Source organism: Saccopteryx leptura, chromosome X (genome assembly GCF_036850995.1).
Source record: "Saccopteryx leptura isolate mSacLep1 chromosome X, mSacLep1_pri_phased_curated, whole genome shotgun sequence".
NCBI lineage: Eukaryota > Metazoa > Chordata > Mammalia > Chiroptera > Emballonuridae > Saccopteryx > Saccopteryx leptura.
In genome coordinates, this window is record NC_089516.1 from 10,266,600 (window position 1) to 10,294,337 (window position 27,738).

At 40.0% G+C, this 27,738-nt stretch overlaps 1 protein-coding gene across 2 annotated transcripts in view; it reads left to right on the plus strand.

Moving 5' to 3' along the window:
- REPS2 (RALBP1 associated Eps domain containing 2) overlaps positions 1 to 27,498 on the plus strand; it is a 225,955-nt gene extending 198,457 nt beyond the window's left edge. For both annotated transcript variants that reach the window (XM_066356509.1, XM_066356510.1), the window contains exons 13-16: positions 181 to 264; positions 1,302 to 1,447; positions 10,247 to 10,352; positions 22,054 to 27,498. In XM_066356509.1, coding sequence (XP_066212606.1) covers positions 181 to 264; positions 1,302 to 1,447; positions 10,247 to 10,352; positions 22,054 to 22,122 — 405 coding nt within the window. In that variant the 3' untranslated portion in view covers positions 22,123 to 27,498. The remainder of the gene's footprint in view (positions 1 to 180; positions 265 to 1,301; positions 1,448 to 10,246; positions 10,353 to 22,053) is intronic.
- The last annotated feature ends 240 nt before the right edge of the window (positions 27,499 to 27,738 follow it).

Sequence of the window (27,738 nt, forward strand, 5' to 3'; positions counted from 1 at the left end):
AGAAACGGAAGGGGAGAGAGGGTCTGTGGGAGGTTTTCTCAAGGCTCAGCGGACCTGTCCATGTCTGCCCGCAACTTGGTCTACATCAGTTTCCTCTTAGTGCCTTTTCCTAACTGCTCTTCACTGTATATCTGGGTGGGTATGGCTTTGCATTTTATCCTCTCTCATCTTTCGCTGCAGTCTGAACAAGCGTCCGAGGCCGAGCCTCACCCCCAGCTGAACAGAGCCCCATCTCAAGCTGCGGAGAGTAGCCCAACGAAGAAGGTAAGGCCAGCACAGGGGGCCACCGTGGTGGCATTGTGAGCCCTCCCTCGGGCTCCTTGCCTCTGTGAGTACATGAACTGTTTTAAGGTTTTTGTGTCCTGATGTGAATGTTAATAACCCAGATTTCCTAGAATTTGGGTTCTTTGTGAAGATAGGGTCCTGATGATGTCTGGGCTGAACCTGGATGTCGCTGACAGTTTGCACTTTCCTCCTCAACCTCCCAGCCAAATATGCGGCTTTGCTGTTGGCAGGATCCAGAGGTGAGATGGGGAGGGACAGGTTCCTTGCAGAACCCCATGTGCTGCGAAGCCTGTGGGAGCGCGTTCGGGCCGTGGCAGTCTCCCCACCTGTCTCTGCGCCGTGGTTCTTCTGCGTCTCGGCACCTGCAGCTCAGCCCACCCCGTCACTGAGTCCTGGGTCGTTTGCTCAGCAGCCACCACTCACTCATTGCGCTGTCCTTCCGTCTTCTCAGCGTCTTGTCCTTCCCCGTTTCCTCAGGCCCTCCTCTCATGAGAGCGGGCCCGGGGCCCAGGGACGCAGGTGAAGCAGCGACCTTCCAGGAAGCAGGCCGCTGTCTCCTTCCAGAAGACACCATGGCTCATATGACTAAGACTGTTAAAAACTTCAAAATTTAAACATTCCAAAAAGCCCCAAAGTTATGCAAGAGCAAATTTTGTCTTCAGTAGAAAAGACTGTGCTGTGAACTGTGCACGGCATTTAAAATACTAAGGAAAGGGGGTCAGTGGGCCCCTGGAAGCTGATTCCTGCGTCCTTCCAGATGACAAAAAAAGAGGTCATAGGCTGCAAGCAGGAAGGAAAAAAAGGAAAAACTAAAGAAAGGCCGCTGGAATCTGATGCCATGTGCCTCCAGCTCTTGCTGAGCCGCGAGTCAGTCACATACCCTCGGGTGTGCAGTTCTGACAGAGCACGTGCCTGATGTTGGCGCTGGTCTTGGAGGAGCATATGGCATTGGCGCGATGGGGGGACTGTTTAATTTTTTAACCTTTTGGGGTTTTCGTTTTGTTTTTGATCTGCAGGATGTACCGTATTCTCAGCCACCATCCAAGCCCATTCGTAGGAAATTACGGCCTGAAAATCAAGCGACAGAAAATCAAGAGCCTTCTAGCACCATTGGTGGGCCAGCATCTGCAGCAGCTGTGAAACCCCATCCAGCAGTCCAGAAGTAAGTGGGACAGATGAATGAGAGCAGGGCCAGGGACTGCTTTGAAACCTGCACGTGTATAGAAATGTAGGTGTGTTTACAGTCACACTCATAGCATAAAAGGGTACCATTTTATGGATGTAACCTTGCCTTACTCATTTCTGTGATGGGATTATCATTTTTCAGTCACATAAAAAGAGGCTTTTGTTTTTATTTTGCGGGGAGGGGGAGAGGAAGGGAGAGAGATGAAAAGCATCAATTTGCTTCACTTGTAGTTGCTTCACTTTAGTTGTTCATTGCTTATACATGCCTAGACTGGGGACTCCAGCTGAGCCAGTGACCCCTTGCTCAAACCGGTGACCTTGGGCTCAAATCAGCAACCTTTGGGCTCAAGCCAGTGACCATGGGGTCATGTCTATGATCCCACGTTCAAGCTGGTGACCCCATGCTCAAGCTGGCAACCTCAGGGTTTTGAACCTGAGACCTCAGCATCCCAGGTCAGTGCTCTATCCACTGCCTCACCACCGGCCCGGTGAAAGAGACTTGTAAGCTATAGGACTTACGCTGACTGAACGGGCAGGTGAGGACGAGGCCATGATGTGTTTTGGTTTAGTTTGATTTCCTTCCCTTCCTCCCTCCCCTTTCACTCCTGACCTGTCTTTCTTTTGCTGGCCCACATTTTCCTAGGAAGAAGACAGTAATGTAAATAGCAATTTTCCCTCTTTGCCTATATTGTCACATGTTTCCTGTTTCCCCATGGCAAATAGCTAGCTTTATGACCCTGAGGCCCAACTTCACAGTAGATGTGAAACATGATTTAAAATTTCTTTACTTTTTGCCTGACCAGGCAGTGGCACAGTGGATGGAGCATCGACCTGAGATGCTGAGGACCCAGGTTTGAAACCCCAAAGTCGCCAGCTGGGTGTGGGACCGTCAGCTTGAGCATGTGATCATAGACCTGACCCCATCCATGGTTGCTGGGTTGAGCCCAGGGTCACTGGCTTGGCTGGAGCCCCCCACCCCCATTAAGGCACGTGTGAGAAAGCAACCACTGAGCAGCTAAGGGGCCGCAACTATGAGTTGATGCTTCTCAGTTCTCTCCCTTCCTGTCTGTCCCCCTCCTCTCTCTGTCTCTTTCTTACAAAATATTTATTAATTTATTTTTACTTATACTTGATAATACAGTATTATATTAGTTTCAGATGTACAACACAGTGATTCAAAATCTAGACTTCTTAGAAAGTGATCACAGTAAGTCTAGTAACTGTCTGTCACTGTCCATAGTTATCACAGTATTATTGACTATTCCCTATGTTGTACGTTACAGCCCAATGATCTTTTTTTTTTTAATTTTATTTTATTTTATTTATTCATTTTTAGAGAAGAGAGAGAGAGGGAGAGAGAGAGACAGGGAGGGAGAGAGAGGAGAGAGAGACAGAGAGAGAGGAGGGGGGAGGAGCTGGAAGCATCAACTCCCATATGTGCCTTGACCAGGCAAGCCCAGGGTTTCGAACCGGCGACCTCAGCATTTCCAGGTCGACGCTTTATCCACTGCGCCACCACAGGTCAGGCCCCAATGATCTTTTTAATCCCCACAAACAGTTTCTGTTGTTGATCATCTCAGCACAGAACCATCCCCTGCGGGCTTCCGCGGTATCTAGCGAGCTACATGTAACAGACATGGGAGGGAGGTGGGACCGGAGAGAACCATGGTGTGGACAAACCGTCATCTTCCTTTTCGAGCTGTCCGTTGCCTGAGTTCCCCTGTTGTGAAATTGAGCAAGGTGTTGAGGGCAGACACCTGCTGCTGTGTGACTCACAGTGAGCCCGCCTGGTCACTAACATCAAATGCTCGAGCTCCATCATGAACCTGCTCTAGGGACCCTGCAGTTCTCAGTAGCTGCTGGGCATTTCTCCTGCTTACACTGTTAAGGAAAGAAAAGCAACAGGTGTTTTTCCTTTCTTTTTTTCAATTACAGTTTACATTTAGTATTATTTTGTATTAGTTTCAGGTATACAGCATAGTGTTTAGATCAGGGGTCTCAAACATGCGGCCCGCCGAACAATTTTGTGCGGCCCGCAGACTAATATATAATATTTTGAACTTCGTGGATTAGTCTGCGGGCCGCACAAAATTGTTCGGCGGGCCGCAAGTTTGAGACCCCTGGTTTAGATGATCATATACTATACAGAGTGTTCCACCTGATATTTCCGGTACCCACCTGGCACCATGCATAGTTATTACACTATTATTGACTATATTTCCCATGCTCACCTTACACCCCCATGACTATTTTGTAACTAAGAAGAGCAACAGGTTTTGTGGATGCCACTTGCCTTTGAAACCAGAGCCCCATTCTGAATTTGTGAAGCACTCTTTTTCAGAGGATAGTTCTGGTTTTTGTTTTTCCAAATGGGCAGTTTCCTGGTGCCCTCAGTGAATAAAGGAAGTGTATTTTGTTTAAGGGTCACCGAGAGCTTTGAAGGTCTTTCAGCCTGTCCTAGGACATGGATCTCTCTCTGTCAGGGACAAAGATGGCTAAGTCTTCTTTCATATATTTTTCCAGATTTCCACTTGAATGTCTGCTTCACATTACTGCGAGTCAGTCTGTGGTGGCTACAGTATCCTCCAAAGGGCATTGGCCGTTCAGCTAGCAGAGTTCACAAAGAGATTTTTTCATTTTCTTGTCTTTACTTTTGTTTTTTAACAGCTTTATGGAGATATAATTCACATAGCATACAATTTGCCCTTTTCACTGTACTATTCAGTGGTTTTTAGTGTATTCATCAAGTCATGCAACCATCACCATTATCTACAATAATTTTCGAACATTTTCATCACCCCAAAAAGAAATTCTATGTCCATTAGCGGTCGCTTCCCATTCTCCCCTCCCCCAAGCCCCAGGCAACTACTAATCTACTTTCTCTCTCTGTATACTTGCCTGTTCTGTGCATTTTATGTAAATGGAGTTATGCTTATAGTCTTTTGGGATTGGCTTTTCTCATTTAGCATAATGTTTCCATCCATGTTGCAGCATGAATCAGAACTTAATTCTTTTTTACTGCTGAAGAACATCCCATTGATGGGTAGACCACATTTTATTCATCCATCCATCATTTGATGGCCATTTGGATTGTTTTTACTTTTCAGCTATTAAGAATAATGCTGCTGTACTATTTGTGTACAAGTTTTTATGGGTACTTATGTTTTCATTTGTCTCCAGCATATACCTAGGAGTATATTTGCTAGGTCATATGGTAAGTCTTGTTTTACAGTTTGGGGAATTGCCAAACTGTTTCCACAGTGGCTGCAGCATTTTACAGTCCTGCCAGGAATGGATGAGAGTTCCAGTTTCTTCTCCTTATTTCCTGGACCAGTGAATAACAATATTGGGAGAATCTAGAAACAACTCTTAAGACAGTGAAGCAAGTTGGCCTTTGCTGAACTTTTGAGAGTATTCTGGGCCTCATCCTACCTATGCATTATTTAGGGCTTCTTTGGTTGGAAATATCAAAAAGCAACTTGAGGGAGCAAAACCATATTCTTTATTATAAGGATATAGAGGCGACTCATGGAGACCTGTGGCAGGAGTGGATTGGAAGAGAGGATTGCAAACATTTGAGTGCTCCGTCTGATTCTCTTCAACTTTCTTAGAGTACTTTCTGTCATTGTTACCTATGAAGACATCTCAACCACCTTCAGCCCCAGACGTTATATTCTCACTGGAGGGCTTATGCTAAACTGAACTCTTAGCCATAACTTAGATCCCCGGGAGAGAATGTGTTCCACTCAGCATGGCCCAGTATCTATTCAAGTGTGAAAATAGAGGTGAGGGAGGCCCTGGCCGGTTAGCTCAGTGGTAGAGCATTGGTCCGGTGTATGGAAGTCCCAGGTTTGATTCCTGGCCAGGGCACACAGGAGAGGCATCCATCTGCTTCTCCACACTTCCTCCTCTCCTTTCTCTCTATCTCTTTCTTCCCCTCCCACAGCCAAGGCTCCATTGGAGCAAAGTTGGCCCAGGTGCTGAGGACGGCTCCATGGCCTCCACCTCAGGTGCTAGAATGGCTCCAGTTGCAATGGAGCAACGGCCCAGATGAGCAGATCATCACCCCCTAGTAGGCAAGCTGGGTGGATCCCGGTTGGGCACATGCAGGAGTCTGTTTCTACTTCCCTGCTTCTCACTTCAGAAAAATACTCTTATATATATATATATATATATATATATATATATATATATATATATATATATATATATATGGAGAGAGAGAGAGAGGTGTGAGGATTTCTTAAGACAAATAGGACTGCCTACCAGGGGCCCATCCCTGTGGAGGAAGGGGAAAGGGATGGAGACAGTTCTCAGAGAAGGGGAAAACTTACAAGCTGGGCGTACATTGCATGGTAGTAGTTTAAGGAGGGGAATCCAGCCCTTATCACATCTTTTTTTTTGTAACTTTTTCTATGGAAAAAGCATAGATTCACAGGAAATTACAAAACAAGTACAAAGATGTTCTCTGTATCTTTCACATATTTTCTCCAATGGTTACATTTTACTTAACTATAGTATGATATAAAACTCAGGAAATTGATATTGGGACAGTGTATGTATATACAGTTGACACTTGAACAACATGGGGGTTAAGGATGTCGATCCACCCAAGAAGTCAAAATTTCATATATAACTTTTCACTCTCCAGAAACTTGGTATCTGTTGGGGATTGGTTCCAGGATCCATGGATGTCCAAGTCCCTTATATTAAATGGGTCAGTCAGTGCATATAGTTAATTTTTCGTATCTGTGGACTCCCAGCCAAGGATTGAAAACAGTACAGATATTTATTGAAAAAATCTGCATGTAAGTGGACCTGTGCAGTTCAAACCCATGTTGTTCAAGGGTCAGCTGTGGTTCTAGGCTATTTTATCGCATGTGTTGAGTCTTGTAACTACCACTGTAGCCAAGATACAGGATTTACACCTATCCTCTTTTCTCCACCATTCTTTACCCTGACAACCACTGATCTGTTTTGTATCTCTATACTTTGGTCATTTTGAGAATGTCATATAAATAGATCACACAGCATGTGATCTTTTGAGTTTGGCTTTTTGCGCTTGGCATAATAACCTCTGACATCCATTCAAGTTGTTATGTATATCAATTAGTACTGCTAAGCAGCATTCTGTGGCATGAATGTACCATAGTCTGTGTAGCCATTCACCCATTGAGAGACACTTTGATTGTGTTTAGTTGTTGAATATTATAAATAAAGGTGCTGTGAGCATCTGTGTACAGGTTTTTGCATGCATATAAGTTTTCATTTCTCTGGGATAAATGTTCAGGACTCTTGATTGTTGGGTTATGTGCTAAGTGTAGGTTTGTTTTTTAAAGAAACTGCCAAGTTATTTTACAAAATGTCTGTACCATTTTATCTTCTCTTTCACATCTTCACCTGCATTTGGTATTGTCACATTTTTTATTTAATTTTAGCTATTCTGCTATCCCATTGTGCCCTTAATTTTCATTTTCCTAATGGCTAGTGATGTTTGTTATTTGCCATCATATATCCTCTTGGATGACATGTCTCTTCCTGCCCTTTGCCCGTTTTCTGATTGACTTGTTCTTTTTACTGGTGAGTTTGAGAGGTCTTTAATATATTCTAAATACAAATAAGTTGTCTTATTTGTGGTTTGCAAATATTTTCTCTCAGTCTGTAGCTGGTCTTTTCATCCTCTTAACAGAGCTAATTCGTTTGACTTTCAATATAAATTTTAGAATAATTTTGCCTTGAACTAAAAAAAATGTTTCTGAGATTTTGATAGGAATTATATTAAACCTTTATATCAATCTGGGGAAAGTTGACATCTTTACTATGTTGAATCTTCCTATCCATGCATATGACTACTTATCTATTTATTTAGATCTTATTTTATTTATTTTATCAGTGTTGCATAGTGTTTACCATGTAAGTTATATATGTTTTGGTTTTTTTTTTGTATTTTTCTGAAGCTGGAAACGGGGACGCAGTCAGACAGACTCCCGCATGCGCCCGACTGGGATCCACCCGGCACGCCCACCAGGGGGCGATGCTTTGCCCATCCGGGGCATCGCTCTGTCGCAACCAGAGCCACTCTAGCGCCTGGGGCAGAGGCCAAGGAGCCATCTCCAGCGCCCGGGCCATCTTTGCTCCAATGGAGCCTCGGCTGCGGGAGGGGAAGAGAGAGACAGAGAGGAAGGAGAGGGGGAGGGTTGGAGAAGTAGATGGGCGCCTCTCCTGTGTGCCCTGGCCGGGAATCGAACCCTCGACTTCTGCACGCCAGGCCGATGCTCTACCACTGAGCCAACCGGCCAGGGCCAGTTCTATATGTTTTGATAGACTTGAGGATTTCAGTTTGAGTCTTTGTACCTGATAGCACATTTTTTAATTTTGATTTCCAGCTGTCCATTGTTAGTATATTGAAATACTTTTGATTTTTGTATGCTAATCTTCTATGCTGTGAACTCACTTTTGTCCATACTGAAATCACTTGTTAGTTCTAGAAGAGTTTGTAGATTCCTTGGGATTTTCTACATAGATCATCATGTCATCTGCAAATAGAGACAATTTTCTTTTCAAAACGTGTGCATTTTATTTCATTTCCTCACATTTTTTGTGCTATGACTGCAGTGAGGAGAATAGAAATTCTTTTCTTATTCTTAGTCTTTATGGGGAAAACATTCAGTTTTTCATTAAGTATGACATTAGAGCTGTAGTTTTTTTTGTAGATGTTCTTTATCAAGTTGAGGTTTACCTCTATTCATAGTTTTCTGAGAATTTTTATCATGAATGGGTATTGAGTTTTATCAGGTGCTTTTTTCTACATCAATTGGTATGGTCATGTGATTTTTTCTTCTTTCACTTGTTAGGATGATGGGATTTATTACATTGATCCATTTTTGAATATTAAATCAGTTTTGCATCCTTAAAATAAGCTCCTCTTGATCATGGTATATAATTCTTTTTATATATGGCTGAATTCTGTTTGCTAATGTTTTGTTTTTGTTTTTTACAGAGACAGAGAGAGTCAGAGAGAGGGATAGACAGGGACAGACAGACAGGAATGGAGAGAGATGAGAAGCATCAATCATTAGTTTTTTATTGCAACACCCTAATTGTTCATTGATTGCTTTCTCATATGTGCCTTGACCAAGGGCCTTCAGCAGACTGAGTATCCCCTTGCTAGAGCCAGCGACCTTGGGTCCAAGCTGGTGAGCTTTTGCTCAAACCAGATGAGCCCGCGCTCAAGCTGGTGACCTCGGGGTCTGGAACCTGGGTCCTCCGCATCCCAGTCCAATGCCCTATCCACTGCGCCACTGCCCAGTCAGGCTGTTTGCTAATGTTTTGTAAAGATTTTGTCTATATTCAGGAGGAAGATGGTGTCTGAACCTGTCTTTGTAGGCTGTCCCTTTCCAAGTTCTTTGATTAGAGAGAGCAGGATTTTACGGGGATTATTTTTTATCTGCCTGCACTGGCATTTATGGATTGCCAATTTCTCCACTATCTAACCTGGGATCTATGAAGAAAAAAAGAAAACCTAGGGAATTCACGGCTATATGTTTCCCTGGGTTCTGGGTTTCCTAACTAGTTTGTGTTCTCCATTCCACTTTTTGGAGTCATATTACGTTTGTTTTATACACTCCGTCCAGGGTTTTAACTGGATATACTTACTGGAAGGAATAGAGAAAAGTGGGTCTTCTCCATCTTGTCCTGAAACCAGAAATGCAGTCTATCTATTTGTTACAGAAGTAGATGTTGAAGCCCCTTCCATGCATATATGAGGAAGAAAAAATTAACCTTCAGCTTTTTTAGAGAAGGGAGTATGTATGCTGCTACAGATTAGCAAATGCATAGCATAGAGAACACCCTCAGTGAACAGTAAGTAGATCACTACAGCGGTCACAATGCATACCAGTTGGGTTGCTCTGGCCTAGAACCCATTTCCCAGTGATTACAAATATGTTTGTTTTTCTAGGGGAACTTAAATCGCCATTTTTCTCCGAGAATTCAATATTTGTTGCTGTGGGATATAAAGTTGTAGATATACAACCATGTTGATTTATTTTCCCAATTGTGGACAGTTTCAAGGGAGAAGTAGGGTGCCAGGAATAATTAGGGCTGGACAAGCAGAGACTGTAATAGGCAAAGTGGGACACATATGGTCACCCTATTTATACCTGATCTATGAATTTACTATTGACTTGATTTGGGAATATGGCTGTTGATTTCTGTGTATTTCTTAAGTGCCACAGATGTATATGCTGGCATATACACATGCTCATGCTCACTCATACTCAGGCACTGATGCTAATAATAAGGGAATAAAGGAGTTATGTAGGCTGGCTAAATTAATGTTGGGTCTTTGCTAAAGAGAATTTCTAACTTTCCCTTCAGATTTGTCTCAGGGCCCACCTAAAGGTCTTTTAAATGCCATTAATACTTACACAAAAAGGGTGTTCCAGTTAATATGGTTTGTCTGGAAGAAATACTTATTACAATGTCTTAGAATAAATGGAACATAAAGCATTTAAAAAGGACTGATTCACAACTTTCCTTCAAGTTATAAAATGGGAATTACTTCATATGTAAATAATTCATCCCAACAATTTTTTTGCCCCTCATTTGGTGTGTGCCTGCCTCCCTGCTTGTGAATATATAATTCTATTTTTGGATCCCTGTGGCATTTAGTTCCTTGTTAGTTTAGCACTTCTCATGAATCAGAGTTCTGACAAGAGCCCAGGGTCCAGACCTCTTAAGTTCTATTTCACTGAACTGTTTGTACCTTTTGTAGACAGTCTTCCAAACAGAAGAAGGCTATTCAGACTGCTATCCGCAAAAACAAAGAGGCGAACGCAGTGCTGGCCCGGCTGAACAGTGAACTCCAGCAGCAGCTCAAGGTAAGCGGCTTCCTGATCTGGGGTTACCAGGCTTTTCATCTAGTTGTTTTGTTCTGTTTTGACCATTGGCTAAACGTCTGGTTCCATTCCTGATGGTAAGACTTCCCTCTTTGTTCTCAAACTCCTCTTGAAAGGCAGAGAATTGTTGTATTTAAGTTTAATGGGTTGGTTTTTGTATGCTTAAAGAAAGACTGGTAACTTGAATATGTAGACTGCATATTGTGTGTTAGTTAAAAGAACAGAAGATATAACACAAGGGCTGTTTGAAGCATTCCTTATTGTCTAAAGCTTCTGGGTAAACCCTTGTTTAGATCTACCCTGATGATGCTATGCTTATTTCAGAGGAAGAGGGTGGCCCTGATACTACCAAAGACCAGTCCCTTTCCTGGTACCTTTGAAGTGGTTCCACATCATCTTGTCAAGGACATCAGCCCTGTTCTTATCACCTGTGTCTCTTCATTATTCCTCTCCCCTGTGTTAGTGTCACCGGGCTGCCATAACAGAATACTCCAAACTTGCTGATTTAAAATAACAGAAATCTAATATCATAGTCCTAGAGGCTGAAAATCTGAAATCAAGGTGTCAGCACAACCAAGCTACCTCTCTGAAACTTTTTGGGGGACCTATGTTTCTTATTCCCAATTTTGGATATGCTGGGCGTTCCTTGGCTGGTAGATGCATCACTCTGATTTCTGCCTCCTCTCTCACATGGCCTTCTCTCTGTGTCTCCCTCTGTCCAAATTCCTCCTATAAGGATACTGTGCATTGGATTAGGGCCCAGCCTAATCTAGCATAAAGCCATTTGAACTAAATTACATCCACATAGATCCTATTTCCATATAAGAACACACAGGTACTGGAGGTTGACCTGGGGGTAGAACTGTGTCCCCTGATTCTCTCCTGGCTCATTCGTACCCATCTGTGAATGTGCCCCAGTGGTGTCCATCGCCTTGACCCCACATCCTTCATCAGCTGTTGCTGGTCTCTGTGCTCATTCACAGCCACGTTATTTAGTGCTTTCCATTGCTAGCTCTGCTTCCTCACCAACAGTGTTTTCTGTCTCTACTTCAGTGTGGCTTCCCTCTCCTCCACGCATACTCCTCTTACGGTCAAATCTATTGGGCCTGTTTTAATATTATTTGAACTTACAGAAGAATTCTACACAATTGGCTGTCCCCTCCTCTGAAGTTATTTTTCTAACTGGCTTTTGAGACACCAGACTTGGCTTACTTTTTTAATTTCATTAGTGCTTCCTCTTTAGCGTTCTCTTTTGTCTCTCTTGTCCTTTTGATCTCTCTTTTGTTACTCTCTCTTGCCCCGATACTTTATTATGTATATTTTCAAGCATACAAGAAAGTTGAAAGAATAATACAATAAATACTTTTATAGCCACCACTTCAGTTCTGCCATTAACATTTTCCTATAGTTGTTTTATCAATATCCTTTCCTTTATTTATCCGCAGTCCATCTTATTTTTAACATACAGTGGTACCTTGAGATACGAACAGACCAACATACGATTTTTTTTTTAAGATACAAGCTGCAACTTGGTCCATATTTTTGTTCGAGATCCGAAGGAAATTCCGAGATATGAGTCGTGATTCGGGAAGCTGCCGCTAGTTGGCACGTTGGCGCACGGGTCCAGTATCGGCAGTTGGATATACAAGTTGACTGACTTATGAGCTCGGTTACAGAATGAATTAAATTCATATCTAAAGGTACCACTGTTTTTCAAGTAAATTGGAGACATCTATGCATGTGCCCTAAATATTTTAGCATGCAGCCTGACCAGGCGGTGGCGCAGTGGATAGAGCATCGGACTGGGATGCCGAGGACCCAGGTTCAAGACCCCGAGGTCTCCAGCTCGAGCGCGGGCTCATCTGGTTTGAGCAAAAGCTCACCAGCTTGGACCCAAGGTCGCTGGCTCGGTCAAGGCACATACGAGAAAGCAATCAATGAACAACTAAGGTGTCACAATGCGCAACGAAAAACTAATGACTGATGCTTCTCATCTCTCTGTTCCTGTCTGTCTGTCCCTGTCTATCCCTCTCTCTGACTCTCTCTCTGTCTCTGTCAAAAAAAAAAAACCCCAAAAATATTTTAGTATGCATATCATTAACTAGAATTCAATATTTTTATAGGCTTTTATTATGATATAAATTTTATATACAATGACCTCACAAATCTTAAGGGTACATTTGTTAAGTTTTTAACAAATGTATACACTTACGGAACCCAACCTCTATCAAGATACAGAACATTCCCATCATCCTGGGAAGCTCCCTCTTGCCTCTTCCTGGTCAATTCCTGCCCTACTCACACAGAAGCAACCACTGTTCTAAATTTTGTTAATGCCAGTGTTGCCTAGTCTATAACTTTATGGAAATGGTATTCTCCTAACATGTACTTTTGTGTAAAACATCTTGCACTTAAAATTATGTTTTTGAGATTCATTTATAGTGTTGCATATGTCAGTAATCTGCCCTTTTTATTGCTGAGTAATATTCCATTGAGTGTGTGTGTCACAATTTGGTTATCAATTTTCCTGTTAATGAATACCTGAACTATTTCCAGTTTTTGGTTATTTTGTATAAAACTTAATTTTTTTTTTTGAGAGAGAGAGAAAGGAAGGGAGGGAGATAAGAAGCATCAATTCATAGTTGTGTCACTTTAGTTGTTCATTGATTGCTTCTCATATGTGCCTTGACCAGGGGGCCTAAGCCAAGCCAACAACCTTAGGCTCAAGCCAGCGACCTTGGCTCAAACCAGCAAGCAACCTTGAGCTCAAGCCAGTGACCATGGGATCATGTCTATGATCCTATGCCCAAGCTGGTTAGCCTGTGCTTAAGCCTGATGTGCCCGCACTCAAGCCGGTGACCTTGGCATTTTTAACCTGGAACTTCAGTGTCCCAGGTTGATGCTCTACACACTGTGCCACCACTTGTCAGGATAAAACTACATTCTTGATTCAGAATGAGAGCAAGTACATTCTCATTTCTCTTGAGTAAATACCTAGGGTTAGGATTAGTAGGTAGTGTGGTGACTATATGTGATTACTTCTTTTTTATTTAAATCATCTTTTATTTTTCAATTTCAGTTAACATACAATATTATATTAGTTTCATGTGTATATCCTAGTGATTAGACATTATGTAACTTACTAAGTGACCATCCCAATAAGTCTCATACTCGTGTCTGACATCTGACACCATACATAGTTATTAGAATATTATTGACTATATTTTCTGTGCTGCACTTTACATCTCAATGAGTATTCTGTCTATTCTGTAACAACCAATTTATACTTCTCAATCCCTTCACCTTTTTCACGCATTTCTCCAAACCCCCTCCCGTCTGGAAACCATCAAAATGTTCTCTGTATCTATGAGTCTGTTTCTGTTATACTTGTTTGTTTGTTTATTTATTTATTTATTAGATTTCAGTTGTTGATAGATATGTACTTATTGCCATTTTATTGTTTATGTTTTTTATCTTTTTTTTCTTAAAGAAGACCCTTTAACATTTCATATAATTCTGGTTTGGTGGTGGTGAACTCCTTTAGCTTTTTCTTGTCTGGGAATCTCCTTTTTTAAAATTCTATTTTCTTTTATTTTTTCCCTTTTTATAAATTATGTATTGGGGTGACACTGGATAACAAAATTATTCTAAAAGATAGCTTTGTTGGGTTGAGTCATCTTGGATGTAGGTTTTTGCTTTCCGTTATTTTGAATATTGCTTGTTAGTCTCTTCTGGCCTGCAAAGTTTCTTTTGAGAAATTAGCTGAGAGTCTTATGGGAGCTCCCTTGTAGGAAACTAACTGCTTTTCTTTTGCTGGTTTTAAAATTAGCTTTCTTTATCCTTTTACATTTTAATTGTATCTTGGTATAGGCCCCTGGAGGGTTTGGGACTCTCTGCTCTTCCTGGACTTGTATATCTATTTCGTTTACCAGGTTAGGCAAGTTTTCTGTCATTTTTTCAAATAGGGTTCCGATTTCTTCCTCTCTTTTTCTCCTCTGGCACCCCATGATGTGAGTGTTGGTATGCTTGAAGTTGTCCCCGAGGCTACTTACACTATCTTCCTTTTTCTTTTTTTTTTATTGTTTTTTTTTCTTCTTTGATTGGGTGTTTTTGCTTTTTTTTATGCCAAATTGTTGGTTTGATTCTTGGCTTCATTTACTCTACTGTTGTTTCCCTGTAAATTATGCTTCACTTCAGTTAGGATATCCTTCCATTATGACTGGTTCTGGTTTATGCTGTTGGAGTTCTCACTAAATTCACTAAGCGTCCTTGTAATCAGTGTTTTGAACTCTGTATGTAGTAGATTACTTGTCTCCATTTTTTTTCTCTCCAATTTTGTTCATTTCTTTCATTTGGGACGTGTTTCTTTGTCTCATTTTGGTAGCCTCCCCGTGTTTGTTTTCATGTATCAGGTAGAGCTACTGCATTTGCTGGGCTTGGTAGAGTGTCTTAATTTAGTAGATATTCTGTAGGGTCCAATGGCAGAGCCTCCTTGATCACCCAAATTGGGTACTCCAGGTGTTCCCTCTCCCCCATGTGGCCTTTGTACACTCTCCTGTTTTAGTTGAGCCTTGATTGCTGTTGGTACAGCAAATGGGAGGGACTTACCCACAGGCCAATTGGCTGCTAGGACTGGCTGCAGCCACCAGCCCCCCTGGAGGATATCAGCTGTACAGAGGCCTACCTCATAGAGCTGGACTTACTTCAGCTGGGCTATGGTACTCGTTAAATCTTCCCCTTGGGTGTGTTGCTTGTGCAGGTGGTTGGGTGGTGCTTCAACCTAAAGTTGTCCACTGAGTGTGCTGGCTCTGGGCCTCTCAGGTGGTGCAGCCAAGGTCAGCTGCTGACTGTATTCTGCCTGGGGCCACCTACCATGAGTTACAGAGAGATTGGCAGATGGCTGCTACTTGTCCTGGGCTTGGAGGTGCCCAGGAAGGGCCAAGCTCTGAACCAAGGCTGGTTCCTGCTCATTCTGGGCCTAGGGCCACTTAGAAAGAGGTACAGGGTACGCCAAGACAAGATGCTGCTTGTTTGAGAGATTTTTAGGAAAGTCTAAAACCCAGACAGACCTTTCATATGGAAAAGCCCCTGAAAACAACTTGGGTGGACCCACAAGTTGGATGGGGTGGGGTTTCGGAATCACCAGTGCAGGGAGAATAGTGTGAGCCAGGTTGATGGTGACTCAGATATGATGCCTACCTGCTGGCTTTGTTGGGGGAGAGCTCAGAAAAGGAACAATGGTCTCTGCCATCACTTCTGTCTGGCAGAAAGCTGTCCCCCGGCTCTCAGTCTGTTGCCAGACAATTCAGTTCCTCCCCAGATGGTCCTGGTGCTTTTCAAGCTGCTGCCCCAGTGCTGGGGCTGAGAGGGAGTGAGTCAGAGGAAGTCTGTGCACAGGTCCTTTAAGAGAAGATGCCTGGGACTCCCACAGCTCCCTGTCTCACTTAACCACAATCCCTGCTGGTGTTTACAGACAGAAATTATGGAGACTTCTCTTCCTGGCACTAGAACCCTGGGCTGGAGGGTCTGGTATGGGGCTGGGACCCCTTGCTCCTTAGGGACCTCCACAGCTCAGATATCCCTCCTGATTTTTATCTGCGTGGAAGTGGGACTAGCCCAGTGGTCATCAAACCGCAGCTTGCAAGCCACATGCATCTCTTTGGCCCCTTGAGTGTGGCTCTTCCACAAAATAAATACCACATGCGGGCGCTACCTCGATAAGGAATGTACCTACCTATATAGTTTAAGTTAAAAAAAATTGGCTCTCAAAAGAAATTTCAATTGTTGTACAGTTGATATTTGGCTCTGTTGACTAATGAGTTTGCCCACCACTGCACTAGCCCATTCCTCATCTCTGTCCCCTCCTACCAGTCTCATGTGGCTACTTCTTTAAATTCTGAGTTATAGGACTTCCATTCAGCTAAGTTTCGGGGTTTTGAATGATGGTTGTTCTATAGTTTAGTTGTAATTTTGATGTGGTTGTGGGAGGATTCGAGTACCATGCTTACCTGTGCTGCCATCTTAACCAACAGTCATGATTGGTTTTATTAGAACTTCTAGAGCTTTTCCCAGAGTGGCTGGACCATTTTGTACTAACCCCCACTAATGTAGCAGAGTTCCAGTTGTTCTACATTCTTGCCAATATTTTTTTAAATTGAGAGGCAGGGAGGCAGTGAGACAGACTCCCACATGTACCCCAACCGGGATCTACCTTGCAAGCCCCTACCTGGCAATGCTCTACCCATCTGGGGCTGCTGCTCTATTGCTCAGTAACTGAGCTATTTTATCACATGAGGCAAGGCCATGGAGCCATCCTCAGTGCTTGGGGCAACTTGCTTGAAACATTCAAGCCACGGCTGTGAGAGGAGAAGAGAGAAAGAAAGAGAGAGAGAAGGGGGAAGGGGAGGGATGGAGAAGGAAATGGTTGCTTCTCCTGTGTGCCCTGACCAGGAATCAAACCCAGGACCTCCACATGCTGGGCCTATGCTCTCCCACTGAGCCAGCTGGTTGGGGTCCAACATTTGGTATTACTCTTTTAATTTTAGCCAGTCCTATGATGATGTAGTTTTTATTTTCTGTGTCCTTGATATCTATGTTGAGCACTTTTCTTTGTGATTATTTACCTGTCATTTATTTTATGAAGTACCTTTTCAAAATTGTTGACCATTTTTTTAAGTTGAATGTTTAATCTTTTATTTGGGAGGGGTTGTAGGCAGATGCTTTTTATATTATCTTGGTTTCCAGTCCTTTGTCAGGTATGTTTTATGAATGTTTCTTCCAGTCTTTGTTTTACCTTTTCATTTTCTTAATTGTGTCTTTTCATTAACAACAGTTTTAAATTTCGAACAAGTCTAATTTATCATTTTTCTCTTATGAGTATTACTTTCTTTCTACATTAGAAAACTTTGCCTACCTTTAAATTATGAATATATCATCATGCCCTTTTAAAAGCTTTATTGTAATATGCTTATTAAAAATTTGCTACAAGAGCACATCTTATGTTGTATTCTTATCACATACACAAAACAATAATAAATAATGAGGGTGGGGAGAAACTTTTAAAGGTGATAGATACTTTTATGGCTTAAATTATAGTGATGATTTCATGGATGTATAATTATCTCCAAACTCATCACACTGTATACATTAAATATGTACAGCTTTTTTGTATGTCAGTCATTTCTCAATAAAGTGGTTTTAAAAAACAAATGGATAATAGGTATTATTCATGTTGTAATGAAACTTTGTACCATTTGAATGATACCTTCCCATTGCCCCTTTACCCAGCCTCTGGCAGCCCCCATTCTAAACTCTGGTTCTATGAGTTTCACTACTTTCGATTCCTCATATAAGTGATGTCATGCAGTGTTTGCCCTTTTGTATCTGCTTATTTCCCTTAGAAGAATGCCCTCCAGGTTCATCTGTGTTGTCACAAATGACAGGATTTCATTGGTTTATTAATTTTTTAAACCTAAGTATAGTTGATATACAGTATTATATTAGTTTCAGGTGTGCAATACAGTGATTTGACATTTATATACCTTATGATGTGATCCCACTAAGACTAGTAAGGACTTCTTTCTTTTTAAAGGCTAAATAATATTCCATTGTGTATATATATATTTTCTTTATTCATTCGTGTGCCGTTGGACATTTAGGTTGCTTCTCTGTCTTGGCTATTATGAAGAAAGCTGCAGTGAACATGAGAGTGGAGATACCTTTTTGGGAAACTGATTTTAGTTTTTTTGAATATATAACCAGAAGTGGGATTGCTGGATCATATGGTAGTTCTATTTTTTTATTTTATTGAGTTATAAATGACATATAACATTGTATAATTTTAAGGTGTACAATGTGTTGATTTTATATACTTACATATTCCAATATGATGATCATAGTATTGTGATCACCTCCATCACCTCACATAATTACCATTTCTTTTATGTGGTGAGAACATTTAGAATTTACTATCAGCAACTTTCAAGTATATAATACAGTATTATTAAGTATAGGCACCATACTGAATAGTACATCCCCAGAACTTATACATATTATAACTGGAAATGTTTACCCTTAACCAACAAATCCCCATTTCGCCACCCCACAGCCCCTGCAACCACCAGTCTACTCTCCGTCTCTATGACTTTGGCTTTGCTTTAGGTCCACATCTAAATAATATACAGTTTGCCTCTTTCTGTCTCATTTATTTCACTTAGCATTATAGCCACAAGGTTTATCCATATTGTCACAAATGGCAGTATTTTCTTCTTTCTTATGGCTGAGGAATATTTCATTGTATGTACATATTGCATCTTTTTTATACATTTATCTTCTGACAAACACAGGTTGTTTCTGTATCATCATTCATAAAACATACCTGACTACTGTGACTACTGCTGCAATAACCATGAGGGTTCAGTTATCCCTTCGAGATCCTGACTTCCTTTCCTCTGGATGTATACCCAGGATTGGAATTGCTGGATCACATGGTAGTTTTTTAAATTTGTTTTGAGGAACCACCATATTATTTTTTATAGCGACTGTACTGATTTATATACCCACCAACAGTGCCAAGGGTTTCCTTTCTTTACATCCTCGACAACACATATCTACATATCTCTGTTCTTTTTGATAATGATTCTAACAGCTGTGAGGTGATATCTCATTGTGCTTTGATTTGCATTTCCCTGAAGATTAGTGATGTTGAGCACCTTTTCTTGTACCTGTTGGCCATTTGCCTTGGTATGTTGTGTTTTCATTTTCATTTGTTTCAATAATATTTTTACTTCCCCTTTTATTTCTTTTTTGACCCATTGGTTGTTCAGGAGTGTGTTGCTTAATTTCCACATATTTGTGAATTTTCAGCTTTCCTCCTGGTATGTTTCCAGTTTCATAGTATTATGGTTAGAAAACATGTTTGGTATGAGTACAGTCTTCTTAAATTTGCCAATATTTGTTTTGTTGACCTATTAAATGATATATCCTGGAGTGTTCTATGTGTGCTTAAAAAGAATATGTATTCTGGTGCTGTTGGATGGAATATTTGTTTATGTTTGTTAGGTCCATTTGATATAAAGTATAGTTCAATGTGTACATTTCCTTAATTGATTTTCTTTCTGGATGTAACACCCATTGTTAAAAGTGGGTATTGACATCCCTTACTGTTATTATATTGTTGTCTACTTTTCCATTCAGATATTTGCTTAATATCTTTAGCTGCTCTGATGTTGGGTACATATATGGTGATTATATTTTCTGGATGAATTAACCTTCTTAACATCATAAAATGACCTCCTCTGTCTTTTGTTACAGTTTTTAGCTTAAACTCCATTTTGTCTAATATAAGTATAACAACCCCTGCTCTATTTGGAGCCTACTTCATGGGATATCTTTTTCATCCTTCCACTTTGAGCCTATGTGTGTGACCTTGAAGATGGAGTGACTCTCTTGGATTACTTTGGTGCCTTTGTCAAAAGTGTAACGAACATATAAGTGTAAATTTATTTCTGGCTGTTTTTATTTATTTACTATTTTAAAAATATTTAGAAACTTAAATTTAAAGGGGTGACATTGATCAATAAAAGTACATATTTCTGGATTCTTATTCTGATTCATTAATCTATTTGTTGATCTTTATACCTGTACCACATAGTCTTAATTAGTGTTGCTTTATAGAAAATCTTGAAATCAGATAGTATAAATTTTTCAACCTGATCTTCAAGATTCATTGGGATATTCTGGGCCTTTTGTTACATGTAAATTCTAGAATTGGGTGTCATTTGCTACAAAAGAGCCTGCTAGGATTATGATTGGATTTGCATTGAATCTATAGATCAGTTTAAGGAGAACTGACATATAAACAATAATGAGTGTGCCAGTCTGTGAACAGAGTACTTCTCTCCAGTTATTTAGCTCTTCTAGAATTCCTCTCAGTGGTTCTGATGGTACAAAGTATTACATATCTTTTGTTAAATTTTGATTTTTTTGTGATGTTGAATTTTAAATTATCAATTGTAATATTGAATTTTTGTGATTCTCAGTTTTTTTTGAAAATTGAATTGCATTTTAAAGTCTTATTCTCTAATTGAGTTTATGAATAAAAGTCACAGAATACAAGGTCAACACACAAAAAGCAATAATTTTCCTATTTACAATCAATGAAAAATTTGTAACCAAAATTTGAAAAACAATACCATCCACAATAGGTTGGCCCCTTCCCAAAATAAATACTAAGGTAAAAAGTCATAAAAAACACACAGGATCTGTATACTGAAAACTACAAAGTGCTGCTAAAGAAATTCAAGAAGACCACAATAAATGGGGATACACGTGCCGTTTGGGTATTGGAAGACTTGACATAACTAGTGATGTCATTTGTCTCCAAAGTGATCTGTAGTTTATTGTAATATCAATCAAAATCCCAGCACGATATTTTTGTAGGTATAAAACAGCTAATCCTATAATTTGCATATAAGGACCAAGGAATTGGAATAATTAAAACAAGTTTGAAAAAGAACAAAGTTGGAGGAATTACTTCGATATCAAGCTTTAGTAATCAAGACAGCATGGTATTAGAGGGATAGATGCATGGATCAGAGGAATGGGATCCATGCATGCATCCATTAAATCTTTAACAAAGATGCAAAATCAATTCATGGAAAAAGATAGTCTTTTCAACAACTTGTTTTGTAGTAATTGGCCTTTCATATGTAAAAATATGGACCCTGATTTAAACCTCACATCTTATGCAAAGATTAATTGAAAGTGTCATAGAGGCAAATGTAAAACATGAAGGTATAATACTTTTAGAAGAGAATATCGGAGAAAAAGTTTTCACGATGTGGAGTTAAAAATGATGCCAAAAGCACAATCTGTAACAGAAAATAATAAATTAAACTTTATCAAAATTAGACATTTTCACTCTGCCAAAAACACTGTCAAAAGAAGAGATGAGCTACATACTTGGAGAAAATATTTGCAACTCACGTATTTGAATAAGTTCTTTTATCGAGATTATATAAAAAACTCTTAAAACTCAATAAAAAGAATTATTCCCACTTTGATTCTACCTAAGACTTTCTTTATGTGCCCTCCTCTCTGCCAATACATCTGTTTTAGGTCTGAAAATTTAAATTCCCAAATCGCATATTGCTGATCCTTCTTTCTGCCTTTTATCCTGAAGTCACACCTTAAGCATAGACGGGACTTTGATAGAGGGCCGACCAGTGCCCTTGTTCATCCCTCACACCTGACTGAATGTGATGCTGAATTAGAAACAAGAGATTGAACTAGAAATTGAGTCCATGATGGCTTCACCTCCCAGTATTAGGAATCTGCTTTTTTTACTCCTAATCAGTCTTAATTTTTCACATCATTCTCTGCTATCCACTGATCTTGTTGATACTGAAGGAGACATTGAGACAATGGCAGGTGTGTGTGTGTCAGTCAGTTTCATTTCATCATCTTCAGAAAGGAGTTGAGCCACTACAAAATGTGAAGCTCTCTTTCTCTAATCACCAGCTATAAACATGATATCCTCCCGTCCACCATCCTTGAATCATGCAGGACTTAAGTCTTTATATGTCCAGTTATGTTGCTTTTTACTATCTGATGGAGTAAGGATGAACCCAGGAAATGACCCCTTTGCTTTTTGTTTCTCTTCTCTCTGTATTATACAATTCAGGAGGTTCACCAGGAACGGATTGCATTGGAAAACCAATTGGAACAACTTCGTCCAGTCACCGTATTGTGATCCCCAGGATCCAAGCAATAGTGGGTGACCTTTTCTGCCAAGATCTTTCCTTCGACTGTTTCAATCCGACGACTGACTTGTCATAGAAATCTGACTGTGTCAGAAGCTGTGAGCAGCAAAATAGAATCCATGTTACTTTCCTCGTATATGTTTTACTGTGATGGAAAAATATAACTGATTATTACACTTGAAATTGTAATTGTTGGTGGACTTGCTTTCATTCTTCAGTATTTCCTCGAGGTGTTAGATGTTGCTCCTTACCAAAACTCAATCTTCTAGCAAGTGACAATTTAGAGCATTATTTATTTGAAGAATTTATGATTTGTATAAAACCTTATAACCCAGTACCTTCAGGATGCTTGTTTTATTTTTGTATGTATATTATGTACAGCAGGTTGGTTTCCTGAATAATTGGAATTCTAACTGATAGTCTTTGGCATGATGATAATTAAAAACAAAAGCTAAAATCAAGCAAAAGCATCAGATTTAGACTGGCGCTGTGTTCACCACCATATGCCAAAAATTGCTTCTCTAGTGCCATTTTGATAATATATCTAGCTATAAATAATACATGATTATTGTTTTCTACTGAATGTCAAAGACTTACTGGGTCTTTCCACTTCTGTAAAGTGGAAGTTTTATCATTGACCTATTTAACTTGGCCCAGCTAGGCCATCAACCCAGATAACTCAGTCCTTTCATGTAAATTTTTGGGCAAGAGCAATGTGCTTTAACTGCCTCGCCTGGTCAAGTTAGGTAAATAGTTGCCAGATCTCTACTTTTATCCTGCATGGGATGACATACATGTAAATGCATGAATTTGGAAACTACCCATCAAAGATGAAAGGCTGATGAGACTGTTTGGATTGATAAACATTTGTTTGAAACCAGGTATTCAAACTGGGGAAGAGGAGGGAAAATGGTTGTTACTAACCATTCAACAATCTCTGGTAATTATTTTTGTTTTTGTTATTTTTACGTGGATTTTGAGTGTATATGGGGATTGAGGAAATAATGAGGGAAAGCCAGTTCTGACACTGGATATACAACTGTGTGGTTCCATGTGAAGTGTACCCTTGGGAAGACTGGTTTATGTACAGTCTGGAGGGCCCCGACTGACGTCAGTGTGAGTTAAAACAGTGAGCTCAGATTCCAGAAGCTAGTATCCTATAGAAATTCCAATAGCTGCTGCTTCACCTGAAAGCTCAAGTTGAAAATGGGAACTGACCAGCCCTCACAGGGATCAGGGCACACCAGCTTTAACATCACTTAGAAACACTGATGGGAAGAAATGCTGTCTTCATGCATTTTGCTATTTTACCCTTAGGATAGAGGGGTAGGGTCTGCTTAGGGTCTTTTTTGAAGTGGTTTGGATAGTTTTGCAGCATGTGAGATTAAGCCTTTGATTTCAGTAGAGTTGACAGCTTAAAAAAAAGTAGGCATTTATTTAATGCTTCCTTGTTCCATTGGCAAGCTTTATCAATAGCTTAATGGCAGAAGAGAAAGTTTCAAACAGATGATGTTTTCCCAGAGAAAAACAGATCATTGATTTTGTTCTGTTCATATTAAAGGCTTTTAAATTGGCTTGGTTTTGAATATCAGAAATCTTACGCTCTTTGTCTATTCATACCCCTTTCCTTCCCCTTTGGCTGCCTTTTTTGTCCCTGTAGGAAGGGTTCAGAATCAGTTTAAACCCTTCTTAAGGTCATGAATGGGTCAGGGCAAACTTAAGCTCTTTGCCCACGTTCTGAGATCTTGGGGCTGCAACAAATTTTATCAACAGTGTCCTTGTTGCAGGCATTTCACAGCATGTTTGCCTGTTGGTGCATTCAGTCCAGGAAAAACTAGCGTATGCACTTTATCCCATAATCTTCCAGGACATTCACACTCACTCGAGATAGCATTTCATATCCATTAAGCAGACATACACACTAAGGAATGTTACTCTGTATTATGTATTTTAAAGATATTGACATTTCCCCCCATCAAGCCAATGCCAGAGTAAGCCAAATTAAGTTAGGGTTTTGATTAGTTGCTTTGTTTTTTATTAAAGGGAAAAAAACTTGCATTGGACAATCAAAGCTCCATGAGTTGCATAGTCTGACCAATATTTTAAGATAGGCATTGCATTAATGCACATGCCAGTAATATCTATATCCAGCCTTCCTGACTGGATTTTTAGTGACCACAGTTTATTAGTTGCTTAGAAATGGATTTTTAAAAACAATTAAATGCAAACACATAGATGTACATACACGTACAAACATAATTGTTACCTAATTAGTGCTCATCCTCTGTTTCTCAGTTCTCTTAGGATGTGCACTATCAGTTTAGGATTATAACTCCTAATAGTGTTTCTCTGAGCCTTTAATGTGATTTAGTGGAAGGCTGGGCTATCAAAATCACCATTATACCTCTTCTATAAATCTACTCCAAAATTAGACCTGCTTATTGGGCAGAGTTCTGTGGACAGAAGGCCAATATCGCCCCATCCATGAGGATTTAATAACCTTGTTGTTAACAGGTTTTCCTCCATAGGGGTCCTGTAGACAGAAGGATGAAAGTACAGTAGGAGTTGATAGTGGGATTATTGGATACCTCAGTGTCTCTTATATGTGGCATATTGCTTTTGCCACCTTCATATCCAGTAGACATAAAGCAAAACCAAAAGGTAGATACCTGGAATAGAGATACGTGTTGTCATCAAGGCAGATGTTTGCTTTAGTTGGAAGGATTTAATTGCTTTGTTAATATTAGAGAAGTGCTTTGAGCCTGATTTGAGAGAGGAAGCAGCTTAGCTGGAAGCTATGCCCATTTTACTATCATTGGGGAATAGGATGTCTGAGCTGAGAGGACCTCTACTTATCTCTTGCTGTTTGCTTATGGGGAAACTAAGGCCCTGAGAAACCATAGTTCCTAGCCCAAGGACCCATAGAAAGAAGTAATTAGTGGCAGAGTTGGGACGCCAGGCTGATTTTATGGATTCTATGGGAACTCCTTGAGCCTCTTGCAATACTAAATAGAAGGGGTTCTTCTATTTATCATGTTGAATTTTATTTACTTAATTAATCAGTCTTAAAATATGAAAACATGTTTTAATCAATATTAGAACTAGATATTTCTCATGGATTGAAGCAAAAAATAAAATCTGAAGGGAAAGAATATGATTGAACTATTCTTCTGAACACCTCACCTTTCATGATGCAATAAGTTACTCAGCTTCTTGGCAGAACTTTTGAGAGCTGTTGCTTTGAATGGATTTCATTCCTGTATTCCTTATGGGAGTTTGTTTTTAAAATAGACTAGAAATGAACTCAATATGTAGTAAGTTAGTTTTCTTTAGTATATCTTTGGTTACTTGGGTTGCAAATGTTCAATTTCAGCATACTTTAGGGTGAATAATCAAAAACATGACTTTTCCTTTGATTTCCTACCAGTGTCTGATATCATAAAGTGTCCTTCTCTTCATATGTGACTTGATTCTATAGTCTGTTTCTAAATGATATTGTCTATTTCTTAAATGATCTCACACCCATGATGATAATAGGTGTTTATTCAGAAGATCAATAAGAAAATAATCTGGAATGGATGTGTTTTCTGCAATTAAGACAAGTTTTTGCAAATGTCTTGTAAGCAGTAGTTTCATTTTCTCAATTATAGTGTATTACCTTAGAGCTAAAAACATTTGTTCAGTACAAACTAGAATCACACCTTCTAGCTAGATATCACCAAGGGAATGTGATTTTAAGCATATATAAAGAAAGAATTTCAATTATCTTAGCAACCAGGTCTTTCCATATTGACAACTAGGACTCAATAGGTTATAGCTTGAAAATTATGAATGTGAACAAAATGAAATATCAGTTGAGAGGCCTTTTTCTTTTCTAGTTAAATAAAACACTAGTAACTTTGGTTTCTCTTTCCAACTGGTTTATTCTGTTTTAAGTGGACACTTTTAAAACTCTGATCAAAGGATCACTCGAATTAACATTTTAGTTATTGGTGTTCTGTTACAGGATTTTTGCATCATGACTCAGGGTGGAAAGAAGTAGGGATTTGGGTTGCTGGAGTCCTGAGCTGGCCTGTCTTCTTTGGCACAGGCTAAGGGAGACTGCCCACCAACGCCAGCAGAGCAGTCCCTGATGGCTACTTGAGTGTGAGTCTCACTCTGGGAACCACCCCGCTCTGCTTTTCTGCATTGAGAAATGCATCTAGTTATGTGACCCTCCGAAGAGCAACTGTGAGAACAACAGACACGGAGGGTCATACTTGAAAAGCAATGAAAGCAGATAGGAGTTGTTTCCCTCCTCAGAAATAGGCTTTCGGTGGTTGCCTTCCAAGCGTTCCCTGAAACAGCCAGTCTAGTAATGTGAGCAAGACATTCCAGGTAGGTAGTTGCTTTTAGGCTTACATTATTTTCTACATTGACTAATAATACACATGTTGTTAAAGGAACCTTTTCTAAAGGACATTGCAGGGTTTTGATTGAGAGGACTCATTCTAGTTACAGAAGCCTTGCTCTGCTCCTAACAATTATGGGGGACTTCGTTTTAGTGTTTTGAATGTTCTCCTATCTCGCTCTAAGCTAAGTTTATGGCCATGTGAGGTTGAAGAAAGTGGGTTTATGATTCTGAAGACCAGAGGACACTGGCTTGAGTTGGAATTTGGGGACTACAGTAGGAAACCTTTAAGTACCAGTTTCATCCTAAAGCTCCTTCAGGGAGTTCTGCCCTGGAGATGGAAGAGTTGATGTGCTAACCCCATTGTATGATGATCGGATCAACTGAATTGTGTCATTCTTGTTTTGTTTGAAGGAAACTTGTGTGAGGGTTTCAGCTGCACCCACTGTAGGAACCAGGTGTACCTTTCTCTTTAGCATTGCCATTTTTGTTTTCTTCTGCACAAATATGTTCAAGTGAGCCACAGGCAGGAAGGGCCATTTTGATTTTTATGGCAATGGGTCAGGAGAGGTAATGAGCTGATGATCTACTTTAACTTCAAAAGTAAAAATGTATATATTTTTTCATGCCAGGTACATCAAACAGTAAAATGAGTAACAGCAAAGTCTATATTTGATGCCTCTGTCTTTTCATGATTATGTGCTAATAAGTTGTGTTAATATTTTACTCAGTGTCTCATTCATTTGGTAAACATTGGGAACATTATGTATATTGATATTAAATATTAATGAATATGGGGTATCCTATATTTGGATTGTGACTTATAGATTCAAGCTAACCTTACTGCCTCTTTTTCACACTTGTTGGAAAGTCTGTGAAGAATATAGTGCGTTAAGAACCTCAAACTCTGGAAATGTACATGATGTGAAACTGGGGTGCTATGTTAAAAATAAATATGATAACTGGCTTTTGTGGAGTCTTGGTGTCAGTATATTTGTGGTCCACATTTGGTCTCATGACATGAAAAGGAAATGGAGGTCTTCCCAATTAAATCAAAGTCTGAGGTTTGGTTATTTTCACCTCCTAGTGATCTGAGCTAGGTCCTTAAATATCTGTACACAGTAAGCACTAGGCAGTCATGGGAAACGATGGCTAATTCAATGTGCATTTTAAAGATCCCACTGAATTGAAAGCTTGTTTTAATGTGGGGTCCAGG